At 44.8% G+C, this 14,411-nt stretch overlaps 1 protein-coding gene across 2 annotated transcripts in view; it reads right to left on the bottom strand.

Moving 5' to 3' along the window:
- The window catches only part of GORAB (golgin, RAB6 interacting), a 187,776-nt gene extending 173,689 nt beyond the window's left edge, over positions 1-14,087 (bottom strand). The window contains exons 1-5 of one of the 2 annotated variants that reach the window (XR_014170352.1): positions 13,898-14,087; positions 9,859-10,183; positions 7,839-7,940; positions 6,448-6,588; positions 2,287-3,842 (exon numbers count right to left, since the gene is read on the bottom strand). Coding sequence is in view for 1 of the 2 variants with exons in the window: in XM_081918941.1 (XP_081775067.1) it covers positions 3,401-3,842; positions 6,448-6,588; positions 7,839-7,940; positions 9,859-10,183; positions 13,898-13,961 (1,074 nt within the window). In the remaining variant the exon portion in view is untranslated. Of the gene's footprint in view, positions 1-2,248; positions 3,843-6,447; positions 6,589-7,838; positions 7,941-9,858; positions 10,184-13,897 lie in introns of those variants that run through there. The other variant, XM_081918941.1, reaches the window with a different exon arrangement.
- Positions 14,088-14,411: the final 324 nt, after the last annotated feature.

Here is a 14,411-nt window from a genome sequence, read left to right as displayed (position 1 = left end):
ATAAGGTTTTAATAAGCTTAGATGCTCTTATTTTACACACACACACATATATAGTGTGTGTGTGTATATGTGCATCATGTATGAATACAGTACATGTATTAAAGCTTGTTTTTAAATAAGGTTTTTTTCCTACTATGCTCTTATTTTATTCTTAAGCTGCTTTGAGTCCTTGTCAGGGGGGAAAGCGGGGTTTAAATAAATATAATAATAATATAGATGCATGTGTTTTTAGGGTTATATCCTTAAATGAATGGGGGGAAAGGTTTTTATTTGCATTCTTGATTATTGAGATTCCTACAGCTCTTCATACAACCATTGTAGTGTTGGGAAGGACCCCCCAAGGGTCAACGAGTCCCACCCCCTGCAGTGCAGGAATTGCAGCTGAATAAACCCTTACAGATGGCCATCCAACCTCCCGTTTAAAAACCTTCAGGGAAGAAGAGTCCACCACCTTCTATCCTTCATCTAAACTAAGGGAAGAATGCAGCCGCTCCATACAGATCCCATACAGGACATAGTAAACTGATTTAGATGGTATGTACTACTACACTGAGCACTTTTGAGTCTTGCTAAAAACAGGCATGAACACCTCCTCAAAAAAAGGAAATCAATACATTTTTTGTTCAATGTCCATTAAATCCACTCAAGTCAACACCGTTTTCCCCCACCAGGTAGTCAAACTGCAAGACACAGGAAAGATGAGAACTAGAACCAATAGTCCAAATCAGCAATTGTAGTGCTTATTTATTTATTTATAGCTTCTATATACCTTGCTCTTTAGCCGAAAGGGCTTCCAGAGTGTACAGTCGTTAAAACAAGGCAATCCCTGCCCACAGACTTACATATTATTATTTTTTTAAAAAGACACATAAGGGAACGAGGACAGGGAGGGAGAGGGGTGAAACAAGCTCAAGCACCGATTCTTAAATAGTGACTTTGATCACGGCCACCTGGCACAGAGACAGCACAGGGGAAAGAGATGCTTGATGGAGCTGATCTTTGGCAAAGCTGGTGGCTGAACCTTGCTTCACGCCTCTGCCACTGAGGCAGCCTGATGGAATGGCGGGAGAGGAGGAAATGGCTAACAATGATTTACTTTATGCATCCCATAAACATATTTCATGGTAAAAAGTATATGAAAAACATTTTTATGACGCTTTGCACAGAGAAGAAAGCCCTGCAACCCAGCCTTGCACTCAGGCCTTTTTGCTCTTTATTGCCAGAATAAAAAGTGAAATGAAGAATCTCATATGGAACATTTATTGCTGTTGTTTGATAAGTAATATTTGCCCAGTGCTTACAGTGAGGCCTTACTTATATTTTGCTCTTTTAACAGTGACTATACTTATTTTCTTTTCTTTTTTTCTTGCACAAATCAGGTTGTGTTTGCTAAAAACTATTTGCCTACTGTTTACTAGCAGTATGAATTAAGTTAACAGCGTTTTGTCAATCTGTAGTAATGCACCTTTTTGTAACTTTATAAAATAGGAAGAAAATGTGAAAATATGTTTGCTACATGAATAAGAAATATTTATTGATGACATCCCACCTCACTGGGCAGTTTTATGGGACGTTGCCCCCTTTGGGTAAAAATGTTTTATTTTTGTAATTTGGCAGACTTTGGGGTTCCCCCAAGCACAGTGGTAACTTTTCCTTGTTTCGCATTGGCCCTGTTTTGGCTGAATGGGGGCACTTGCTTGCTACTGGAGCAGGGAGGAGGGGTGCAGAATGAAGGGATCACAGAGTGACCAAGTGCAATGTATGAAAAAGTGTTGCCTACCAAGGAGGTTGAAATTTCGGACATTAGCACGGGGGCATGAACACATGCAAAGAAACCAACACTAAGGTTCCCAATTTTATGGAGTGACTGACTAGTCTGAGTTATGAATGCCATGAGTGTGGCACGCACAAGGTTTTCTAAGTCATAAGGGGTGTGGACTTTGGGATGAGAAGGCTCAATAAGGATCTTTGTGGATGGCAAAGTGTGTGCATGCGTTTGTGCAAATCTAATCGCTTCTTGGAATGAAATGAATGTATCCTATTTTGCAGTTGGGCTGCTTTCAAACGTCTTCCACTAATAGACTGTGTGGCTCTGGCATGCAGTCAACTCTCCACCAGCCTCTGTAGCTCAGTACAGTGGTACCTCTGGTTAAGAACTTAATTCATTCCGGAGCTCTGTTCTTAACCTGAAACTATTCTTAACCTGAAGCACCACTTTAGCTAATGGGGCCTCCTGCTGCCACCACACCGCTGCTGCGCGATTTCTGGGTTAGCAGAGTCTGTAACCTGAAGCGTCTGTAACATAGCTGTCAACCCTCCCTTTTTTGGGCGGGAAATTCCCTTATTCCAGCACCATTTCTCGCTGCTTCCCACTGCTATCCCAGATTGTTAGATATCCCGTAGACTGTCCCCGGGACAGGTGAGGCTGCTGAACCCTTATTTTCGAGGTTGCTGATCCCTTATTTTCAAATCTGAAAGTTGACAGCTATGGTCTGTAACCCGAGGTACCACTGTAATGGAAAGAAAAAACCCACCTATCAGGACAGGACTGCCAATACAGTCATATCTCGGGTTGAATGTGCTTCAGGTTAAGCGCTTTCGGGTTGCACGCCGTGGCAACCCGGAAGTAACAGAGTGTGTAACTTCCGGGCTTTGCCGCTTGCGCATGCGTAGACGCTCAAAATGACGTCATGCGCGTAAGCGGCAAAATGCGACCCGCGCACGCACGCAGTCGCATCTTATGTTCTATTCAGGATGTGAATGGGGCTCCTGAACGAATCCTGTTCGCATCCCAAGGTACCCCTGTATACTGGAGTGTGTTTTAGATAGCACCTATCTCATACTGGCTTGCATTTGTAAAATATAAAGTGGGGAGGGGCAGCCCTTTTCAGCCGAAGGGTCACAGACCCTTCCAGCTAATTTTATGAGGACAACATTCCAGTGAAGGGCAGAGTAGCGAATGTAAGCTTGACCTCCATACGGCAGGCTAGCTTCTACACATATTCAGCCACACAGACAAACAAGAGGCACGGTCAGAGTTCAAAGACACAGTCCAGCCAGGCAATTATCATTCGGGCTGCAAAGGAGAGCCAGCGAGGAGTGCGGTCTGGAAGGAGTTCTGAAGGCCAGGAAGAAAGGCTTGGCTGACATTTTCCATCCCCGATATCAAGGCAATTGCCATGGACCACATGCAGTTTGCATGAATGCGGAAGGTGGGCTGGGAGAAGATGAGAGAGCTCACACGAGTATACTGGCGAGCCAGGAGACGAATGGAGATAGCGCTGCCATCAAAAACCAGATTTCAGAGGGCTCTTGTAGCACCATGGAGCAGAAGCCTCTAAACCCTATGGGTAAATAGGATAATGGCGCCAGCCAGAGGTTAGCTGATTAGGTTCAGTGTTCATGTGCTGTCCTGAGCCGTCATTTCCCCTGAAGCAAAATTTACCGCTTGGCCTTCGCCATTCGAATGGGAAGCGGTGGGCTGCTCTGCTAATGTTTCTGAATCTGTGCGGCCTTCACTCTCGGGTCCTTTATCGGCAGCCGGGGAAGCGGCATTTTCCTCGCCAACCGGAGCTGGCTTCTGGGACTCCGCCCTCTGCCTCGCCGCTTCCGCTTCCTGCTGCTGCAACATCCGCTCCACCTCTATCTCGAGTTCCAGATTCTCATCGTCTGCCTCCACGTCCAGCTGCTGCATTAACTCCTCTAATCTGTTGGCCTTGCGAAGCTCGTTTTGCTGGATGATGGTGCACAAGTGCTCCGTGAGCTGCTCTTTGACTTCCGTTTTCTTCTGGAGGTCCAGCTTCGCGGACACGTACTCGGCTTCTGCCTTGTCGTAACGCTTCCTGAGGATGGGGGAAAAGAGCAACCGTTTAATAGGGAAGTTTTGTCTGCTCTACGGACAGGAAAACAGAATTCTAGAGTTGGAAGGGACCCCATCTAGGGACCCAGGAATCAAAGCTAAAGAATCCCGGGCAGATGGCCATCCAAACCCTGTTTAAAAACCTCCAAAGGAGAGTCTACCATCTATCTGCTATGCCCCACGGAGGACCTTAAAGGTAAAGGGACCCCTGACCATTAGGTCCAGTCGTGGCTAACTCTGGGGTTGCGGCGCTCATCTCACTTTACTGGCCAAGGGAGCCGGCGTACAGCTTCCAGGTCATGTGGCCAGCAGGACTAAGCCGCTTCCGGCGAACCAGAGCAGCGCACGGAAACGGCGTTTACCTTCCCGTTGGAGCGGCGCCTATTTATCTACTTGCACTTTGACGTGCTTTTGAACTGCTAGGTTGGCAGGAGCTGGGACCGAGCAACGGGAGCTCACCCCGTCACGGGGATTAGAACCGCCGACCTTCTGATCGGCAAGTCCTAGGCTCTGTGGTTTAACCCACAGCGCCACCCGCGTCCCTCTTTTACGAAGGACCTTACAGTCTGCAAATAACAACATCCTAAAGATTCCGGGCCCCAGAGAGATCAGACTGGCCTTGACCAGAGCCAGGGCCTTTTCGGCCATGGCCCCAGCCTGGTGGAACGCTATCTCACAAGAGACTAGGGCCCTGTGGGATTTGACATCTTTCTGCAGGGCCTGCAAGACAGAGCTGTTCCGCAGGTCAGGGTTCAGTCTGACTCATTTTCTCCTTGTATAAGAACAAGCACGAAGGAGGTTCCCAGCTCGCTCACAGGCGCTTATAATATCAGTGGAAACAGTTGGAAATCGCCTTCAATTTTAACCTGAAGATTGCCACTTGTTCAGTTTTAATTTTAATTCGTTTGAGTTAATTGTGGGATGTATCTTAATTTATGGATCGTTTGTTTTTATGCATTGTCTTCCTTGTATGATGTTAGCCGCTCTGAGCCCAGCTTTGGCTGGGGAGGGTGTGATATAAATTAAAAAAATAATAATATTATCATCATCATCATCATCATCAAAGTACAGTGGTACCTCTGGATGCGAACGGGATCCGTTCTGGAGCCCCATTCGCATCCTGAAGCAAACGCAACCCGCGTCCGCACATCTGTGCATGCGTGGGTCGCGATTCGGTGCTTCCGCGCATGCGCGTGCCGTCATTTTGAGCGTCTGCGCATGCGCAAGTGGTGAAATCCAGAAGTAACGCGCTCCGTTACTTCCGGGTTGCCACAGAGCGCAACCCAAAAAGGCTTAACCTGAAGCGACTTCAAACCGAGGTATGACTGTAGTTCATTCCAGTATTAAATAGCTCTCCGACAAAACTACTCAAAACCAAAACTACTTGATCTGCACAAGAAAATTACTCAGCAGACTGAAGAAAATGGGATAAAAACTGGAAGCAGAGACAACATAACCAAGTCTACTCTGTTAAAGCTTCATAACTGGTATATTCAAGACTGGAATTGAAGATTTGAAGCACTACATGCGGGACCAGCTAAGAAAAAGCTTTGAAAGGCAAACAGGTATGACCGTTATCACTATTCCTCCAATTATCCTTGTAAGAAAGGACGCCATGGTCGCCCACCCTTCTCAGGCCATGAGCCACACTGACCCATGGTCAACCCTCGTGCAAATGTGGGTGTGATGAGAGCTGCCGTTCTCTGGCAGAATCCGGGACCAAGGGGAAGAGTCTGTGGAAGAAGATTGGAAAAAATTTAAAGTATATCTTCAAAAATATTGTAAAGTTAAGGACTGTTAGAAAGATGTTGGGAAAAGAAAATTAGGTAGTTTTGGTAGATATGATATAAAGGATTAAATAAAAATGAGTTGACGAAATTGACGAAAGAGAGGACGTTAAATTATAATATATTAAATTAAATTATTTAAATGAAAATAAGGTTGGAAGGGTTTGCTGAAAAAACGATTGGAACTAGAATACAAAATTGGGAGGTACGAGGAGGTCAAGGAAACAAGTAAAGGAAGAAAATTTGTAAAGGTTTAATCTGTTCTTTTTCTGTTTTAAGTGAATGTATTTTTATACCTTCTTCTCTTTTTTTCTTTTTCTGTTATTGTTGTATTCTTTTCCTTTGTATTTTGTATTGCTTTTTTTCTTTTTTGTAACTTTAAACTTTGAATAAATATTATTTTTTTAAAAAAGAGAGAGAGAGCTGCCGTTCTCAAGGCTGCCTTCCCAAGCTGTTTCCCACCAGCTATTCTACAGAATTTTAAATCCATTTTTAATCAGTGATTTTAATATAGATTGTGCACAATAAAGCACAAGGACTTCTATTTGCACATGAGACTTCCCCTCCCTCTCCTCTCCCATTGCCCCCTCCCAAAAAAACTGGTCCAGGGAAATGAAGAGCAGATTGGGGGAGAGGGAACAGAGGAGGGTAAGTCCAGCTAAACTATACTAATGGAACTTTAAAAAATCTTTTTGGGAGGGCGACCAAAAACCCAGGCCTTGTATTTGTCGCCACTGGCGTAGAAGTGAATACTCTCCTCACGCGTCAATCTCTTATTCTTATTCTGTGCTTAGTCCTTACCGAGCGCATGAATACTCCAGGCTTGCCTGGTCAATCCTGTTTCTCAGGATCCCAATATCAGCAGACACCATGTCATCCAGAGCTTGGAGCTGGGTTTGAATCCGCTTCAACTTCACTGTTTCAGCCTGAGTTCTTTTGGATCTGGGGAGGGAAGAGACCATATTTGTTGGCAATGTGCCATTATAAGTATTTCAGTAAGAAAGACTTGTTAAAACTTCTCAGGAATGCTAGAGCTGTGTTTTTTCTTCATTTATACAGTAGGAAAAAAGCCTGGGCTTTCCAAACAAAGAATGGACTCCAGAAAAACTCCAGTTTTTATCTTTATTTTAATGAAAGGATGAGACTGGACAGGCTTTATGGAGAAAGGTTTAAAGATATGTAGGTTGCATTTAAAAACATCTACGGTTCAGCAGGTTTTATACCCCCTGCAAAGCTACCAATCCCCCTGGAAACTTTATTTGACTTCTAACCAGCTTATACTAAGTATAAGAAAACGGTCTTACCACTTTTTCATTCAACTTCTACAGAGAATTTGTTCAAGAGCTCTTCTACAAAGCCAAGCAGCTCAACCTGGATCTGTAATGCTGGAGACCTGGTCTCCAGCCCTCCCTTTTCACATGAATAACAGCATCTTATAAAATTGTCCAGTAGCACCTTAGAGACCAACTAAGTTTGTGCTGGGTATAAGCTTTTCGTGTGCATGCACACTTCTTCAGATACTCCGAAACAGAAGTCACCAGACCCTTATATATACAGTGGTACCTCCAGATGCGAACGGGATCCGTTCTGGAGCCCTGTTCGCATCTAGAAGCAAAAGTAACCCGTGTCCGCTCATCTGCGTGTGCGCGGGTCATGTTTCGGTGCTTCTGCGCATGACATCATTTTGAGCGTCTGTGCATGCGCAAGCGGCGAAACCCGGAAGTAACGCTCTCCGTTACTTCCGGGTTGCCGCGAAGCACAACTCGAACGCGCTCATCCCGAAGCACATTCAACCCGAGGTTCGACTGTAGTGGGAGGGTGGGGTGGGGTTTTTCTCAGAAGGGTAGTAGGAGATGGGTGATTGGCATCTTATAAGTTCCTTATTACAACACGATTCCAAACTTTCTCATGAACTTACACCCCGTTTTGTTCAACAGAACCCAATGGAATGAAGTCATGATTATAGTCTAAGTTAAAAGGAGAGGAACAGGAAACACTTTTCAATCCAGCTTGCACCTTCCAAACAGTAACGGTGGGATTTCTTATTAATATTCAGAGGAAAAACACTTCGTGCTAGTGCTGAGAAAATGAGGCAGGCAGGGTTTGTTAAGATCCAGCAACACAATTCGGGGGGAAGTAGTTATTGTGTTCCTTTGGCCTGCCGAAATATGACACCTAAAGATTCTTCACACCTTTCCGCTATTGCTTTAGCCAGGAGAGCTTTCTTGCGCTTGTTCTTTTCTTCCATAAGCTTCTGCTCCTGTTGTAGGATCTCCCACCGAGACTTCTTTGGCCTGAACATTGACAAAACAACAGAATTAACAAGGAATTGCCTTCTTGCTCCCTCTCCCACAAAACTAGCCCACAGGGTAACCGAGTCAATGATGCATTCTGCAATTGCTTCAAAAATATTTGAATAATTCACACTAGTCGCTTTAACGCCAAGCCTGGTTTCAGAATCTGAGGTTGTATCCAAAGCAGTAAAGTTATGGTCCCACCAGCACAAGGATTTCTGCATAAAGGGACTTCCTTCCCCTTTCCTCTCTACGGGAGCCCCCTAAATATGTTCTAGAAACCAGAAACTCTGCAATTCAACCCCTGCAGCAAACTGATCCTTTGAGGACAGAGATAATTGAAAACTTTATTCTTGACTGACTCACAGAATGGAAGAATTGTTGCTTAGTAGTAAAGCTCAAGCTTTGCGTGAATAAGGGCCCTGGTCCAACTACCAGTCACTACAGATCAGGGATGATGGAAGCTAATCCAGCAACATCTGGAGGTCTAGAGGTTAGTCACCTCTGGAGACAATATTGAGCTAGATCTGTCTTGCTATAAGGCAGCTCAATATGTTTTCTATCCTTTGTGTATCAGTGCCTTTTAAACCGTGTCCAACCCACCTTGTGATCCTCAGATGAAAAGTGGTATATAAATTTAATAAATAATAAACCACAGCTTGTCTGAATACTTTCTAAATCTTCCCTTGCCATGAGCAGCTACAGAGAAGTTTTGAGTGTTGCCACGGCTCAAGTTCACGCAGGGCAACAAGGACGTCCATAAAGTATGACTAGTGCCTAACATGAAATGAGTATGCATTCTGCAACATGTCCCGGAATCCTCTACAATGTGTAGGGGCTTCATGGCAGAAAGGCCAGCACTGTGGAAATTGTTCCCTGAAGCCTGGAAACTATTTCGTACAATTGCACTGACAAGCAATGTGCAGAGCTCTCTGCATAAGAGGAAAATTCTAGCTTTTTGCTTGCACCAAAGCAAAGGTCTCTAAAACTATGCACATGACCTTAGCAAGACTGGAGAGCTGGTCAGATTTGGCCCTATACATAAAAGCACATCAATAATAATAATAATAATAATAATAATAATATTTTATTTATACCCCACCCTTCCCGGTTCAAAAACCGGGCTCAGGGCGGCTAACAACAAATTTAAAACACTTTAAAACATTTAATTATAAAATACAGTATAAAAACATGAATAACAATAAAAATCAAAAATCAATTAGATAATCCCCAGGGCTAGCTGGCTGAATTGGTCCTATGTGGGCCAGCAAGGAGGCCAGGGGAGAATTAGCTGTGGCGTCTCAGAGCGGGTGATCTTCATAAAAGGGGAGGGAAGAGAAGGGAAATAAAAGATCAGGCTGAATTCAAATTCTAGGTCAGACGGAACAGCTCTGTCTTACAGGCCCGACGGAAGGAGATTAAATCCTGCAGGGCCCTGGTCTCATGGGACAGAGCATTCCACCAGGTTGGAGCCATCACTGAAAAGGCCAAGGCCCTGGTGGAGGATAGTCTGACTTCCTTAGGGCACTGGATCAAGGTGAAGGGCGGGCAGAAAAAGATCTCAATATTTATTCCCCTAAACACCACTGCAATTTTTCATGTATCTTCCAATTTACTATGCTGTACAACTCTGGGTGGGATTCAGTTAATGAATCCCATCAATGGAAGCCCTACACAAGGGCTTATGTTTACGCATCAGGGTTTATCCCTCCCCTATGTCCCTGAAATTGGCTCAGGGTTGGGGTGTCAGGAGAACCCCAAACCAGCAGGTGGGGAGAGGAGGCAATCGTTCCGCCTGACAAACCGAAATGCTTGCCCTGATGGAACAGTCACCTTAGTACGACGTTGAATTCCCCCTCTGCAATTAGATTGTTTGGGATGATAAAACTCTTATGAGTTTCATTACAGACTTACTAACAATTCCATTTTCTTTTTCTCCGGTTTATGACTTGGCACTGTAGAGGGGTCACCGTTACACGTTTTATCTACTCCAGGTTGAACCTGTTGCTCTTTGGCATTTTGCTGCACTCCCGCTGTCAGAGACTGGGGCGGTGGGAGAGGCGTCTGGGGAGAGGAGCTCTTCGGTTTGGGCGCAGAAAGCCTCTGCTCCAGGGGTAACGACAAGGCTGCTCCATCGGGAAGTTCTGCTTCTCCACATATCTGCTGAACTGGCTTTTTGCGCTGCAGATGTTGGCGGTGTTTGCTTACAGGAGCCGGCCGATGCTGCGGTGCGAGAGGCGGATCTAAATAGCCCAAATAAACAAAAATTAAGCTTTCACATCCATGGAGCTCCAATGCATGGGGTAAGCTACAAAACAAAGAAGTGAATTAAAATTGAAGAAATATGATTTAGAATATGATAGACAAAAATGGAGTGAAGTTAGGGGTACAGATTACAAATGATATATTGGAGTCAAGTATAAAATCAACAGAAATACCCTCTATGGATCTAAGACTAAGACCTATTCAACAGAAAATAAACTTCAGAGTCCACTGGATTCCAGAAGAAAATAACAAGTGCAGACAACTGCTGGAGATGTGGGAGTAAAAATACAAACTTAGTACATATGATGATTAACTGCCCAATGATAAGATCATTTTGGTGCGAGGTGAGGATATTTATAGCAAGAGTAATAAAAAGAAATCATTATTTAAGGGAACTGAATTTAATTCTAAATTATATTCCGGAAACGTGGGAGATTTCAAGGGGTCAAACAAAAATGGATGTACCGTGCTGTATTAGAAGCAAAAAAAACTTTGTTTTGATGAATTGGAAGAGCCGCAACAAGATTCCATTGAGCACAAGGATTGATAATATGGATAGATTAGCTACATAGGAATGAATTACATGTCGAAGCAAATTAAAAATGGATAAATATGAAGAAATCTGGAATGAATATTTAAGCGATAAGGTGGATAGTGGGGGGAAATGGGGGGGGAGAGAGAGGTGGGAAAATATTGTTAAAAAGGTGTAGTCATAGGTATATCAGTGCATTCAAATCTGAATTGTCAAATTGTGTTATTATTGTTATTATGGTTTTTGTTGTATGTGTCTTTTGCAGTTGTTGTTTGTATCAAAAAAATGATTAAATAAATTTTAAAAAAGAAAGAAATTAATTAATTTCACCCCTCCCCTAAAAGTACTGACTGCAAAACTTTAATCCAGAACCGTTTTAGAAGAGACTTCTGGAACTCAAGAGTGAGTAATGATAATACTATAACAATAGTAATTTAAAATTATTTTTAATGCAGCTTAGGTGGCATGGTTTACTCTACTGCAGGTGATCCTGTATGCTGTTTGGCATCTCCATGATGTTGTTGTTGTTGTTGTTGTTGTTTAGTCGTTTAGTCGTGTTCGACTCTTGGTGACCCCCTGGACCAGATCATGCCAGGCCCTCCTGTCTTCCACCGCCTCCCGCAGTTTGGTCAAACTCATGCTGGTAGCTTCGAGAACACTGTCCAACAATCTCGTCCTCCGTCGTCCCCTTCTCCTTGTGCCCTCCATCTTTCCCAACATCAGGGTCTTTTCCAGGGAGTCTTCTCTTCTCAGGAGGTGGCCAAAGTCTTGGAGCCTCAGCTTCAGGATCTCTCCTTCCAGGGAGCACTCAGGGCTGATTTCCTTCAGAATGGAGAGGTTGGATCTTCTTGCAGTCCATGGGACTCTCAAGAGTCTCCTCCAGCACCAGAATTCAAAAGCATCCATTCTTCGGAGATCAGCCTTCTTGATGGTCCAGCTCTCACAGGCATCTCCATGTAGGGGCTGGGAATGTCCCCTGCCTGAAAAACCTGAAGAGCAGCTGCCAAGCAGCAACTTCCTCAGCACTTATTTAAACCAGCCCGTTAATCAGAACCATGAGGACTGGAATCTTAAATTTATGTTTTGGGGAGGAGCCCACAGCTCTGCAACACCACACCTGCATTGCATGCAGAAGGTCCCTCGGGGTCAATCCCTGGCATTTGCAGGTACTGTAGCCTTATGAGGCTTTGCCCTCGGGTGGGAAAAATATTGCACCTGGGAAAGGGAAGTGGGAGTCATAGAATCATATAGTTGGAAGAGACCACAAGGGCCATCGAGTCCAACCCCCTGCCAAGCAGGAAACACCACCAGAGCACTCCTGACATATGGTTGTCAAGCCTCTGCTTAAAGACCTCCAAAGAAGGAGACTCCACCACACTCCTTGGCAGCAAATTCCACTGTCCAACAGCTCTTACTGTCAGGAAGTTCTTCCTAATGTTTTGGTGGAATCTTCTTTCTTGTAGTTTGGATCCATTGCTCCGTGTCCGCTTCTCTGGAGCAGCAGAAAACAACCTTTCTCCCTCCTCTATGTGACATCCTTTTATATATTTGAACATGGCTATCATATCACCCCTTAACCTCCTCTTCTCCAGGCTAAACATGCCCAGCTCCCTTAGCCGTTCCTCATAAGGCATCGTTTCCAGGCCTTTGACCATTTTGGTTGCCCTCCTCTGGACACGTTCCAGTTTGTCAGTGTCCTTCTTGAACTGTGGTGCCCAGAACTGGACACAGTACTCCAGGTGAGGTCTGACCAGAGCAGAATACAGTGGCACTATTACTTCCCTTGATCTAGATGCTATACTCCTATTGATGCAGCCCAGAATTGCATTGGCTTTTTTAGCTGCCGCGTCACACTGTTGGCTCATGTCAAGTTTGTGGTCAACCAAGACTCCTAGAGTCAACAAACACTCAAGGAATAGTTTCGGAGAAAAGGCTTTTATTTCTACCATCCATGAACTGGTAGAAGGAGCAAGTGTGATAAGTCACAAAAAGCATGAACGAAATTCACAATCATGTGCACAAGCATATATACCCCTTTCCAGTTCCCTCCTGCTTTCTCCTCCCTCAGGAGTCCTCTGAGCATGAACAGAAAGCTATCTTGGGACTATTGGGACTCTTCCCAGGAAAGGGGTTTCCGAGTGTTCAGATATGTTTCAATCTCTTGTTCTGGCATGGTTCCCGGACAGAAAGCAAGTTGCAATGTGGTTCTTTAGCAAGGCCAGAAGGCATCAGAAAGGCCTGAGAAAATAAGCTATATTAAAAGTAAGCTAAAAGTAAGGGAAGGATTTGCTGAAAATAAATTAGAAACGAATACAGAAAGGGGAGGCATGAGGAAGTCGGGAAAGTAAGTCACAAGAAATTAAGAATTGAACTTATATGTGTTCTTTGTTTTCTATGTTTTATGTTGTGTTTTCTATGTTATTGTGTTGTTTTGTTTTGTTATGATAAAAAACTTGTTGAAACCTTAATAAAAAAATTATAAAAACAACAGAAAGGCCTGAGAAACAATGGACTGTGTTCCCTACCTTTGTTGCAATCTTTTTAGTTACAGCAAGCGGAATGTTTCTGATGCTTAGCTGCTGAGAAAATGATTTTGAGAAGCTTTGAGCCTGCTTTGGTGGGGGGTGACTTGGGCCTAGGTGAGGTCACCTGTCCTCACCTTCCTTCAGTAGGGCAGGTAGGGTAGCATGTCCGCTGCCTGTGACCCTGGAGAGCCATTGTGGGAGTACAAGATTTACGTACTGTATAAGCTAAAGAAGCTATAGCTTACCCTCACAAAATTTAAAGTGGGGGAAAACTGAATGTACATTTCCAAAATAGAAGAAACCAATAAAATAAAACCTACATACAGCAACAGTAAGGTATTTTTACATTAGCAGGGTTTTTAATTACTTGTAAATCCCCCATCTGGTCTGGAATAGCTCAGACGGTACAGCATGGGACTCTCGATCTCAGGGTCGTGGGTTCGAATCCCGCGTTGGGCAAAAGATTCCCGCCTTGCAGGGGGGTTGGACTAGATGACCCTTGGGGGTCCCAACTCGGCCATTCTCCGTTTCTATGAGACCCCGAGCCCAGATGGGCCGCCTACGAAACAAACCGGCTCCGGCTTCCCGCAACCCGCCTCCCCGGCCGCCCCTCACCCGCCGCCGGCCTTGCTTACCTCGGCGCTGCCCCTGGAGCCGCCGGAGCTCCTGCTCGGAGAAGCCAGCCCAGGCCCCGGCCATGGCCCGCCCGTCCTTCCCTCCCTCCCGGGCACCCGCCCGGCTCCTGCTTCCGCTGCCACGTCTCGCAGCTCCGCCCCTCAGCTTTGGGAAAAGCCGCGGCTCCGGGCAGGCCTCGCGCGGCGGACTAGGCCCGGCGCGTCGCTATGGCAACGGCAGGAGGCCTCAGGCGCCGGGCCTTCTCGCATATTATCGTATTATATCATATTATATCATATTATATTATATAGAGAGGGGGCCCAATTTTGCGCACAAACCCTAGGCTGCTAGGCCTAGTCCCTGATAAAGGTATTTTGACATTAGCAGAGTTTTAAAATTCCTTGTAATTTGGCTAATAAGTCATCTAAATAAGGTTCAAACTAGACATGCAGTATATTGCTAATGAAACCAAGGAAGGGAATAGAGGGAAGTCAGTCTGTTTTGTTTTTGTTTTTTATTTGTTGTTAATTTTGA

Source organism: Podarcis melisellensis, assembly GCF_964234715.1.
Source record: "Podarcis melisellensis genome assembly, chromosome: 7".
Lineage (NCBI taxonomy): Eukaryota > Metazoa > Chordata > Lepidosauria > Squamata > Lacertidae > Podarcis > Podarcis melisellensis.
The sequence above is the reverse complement of the archived record's forward strand: the minus strand, read 5'-3'. Positions and strand labels throughout refer to the sequence as shown.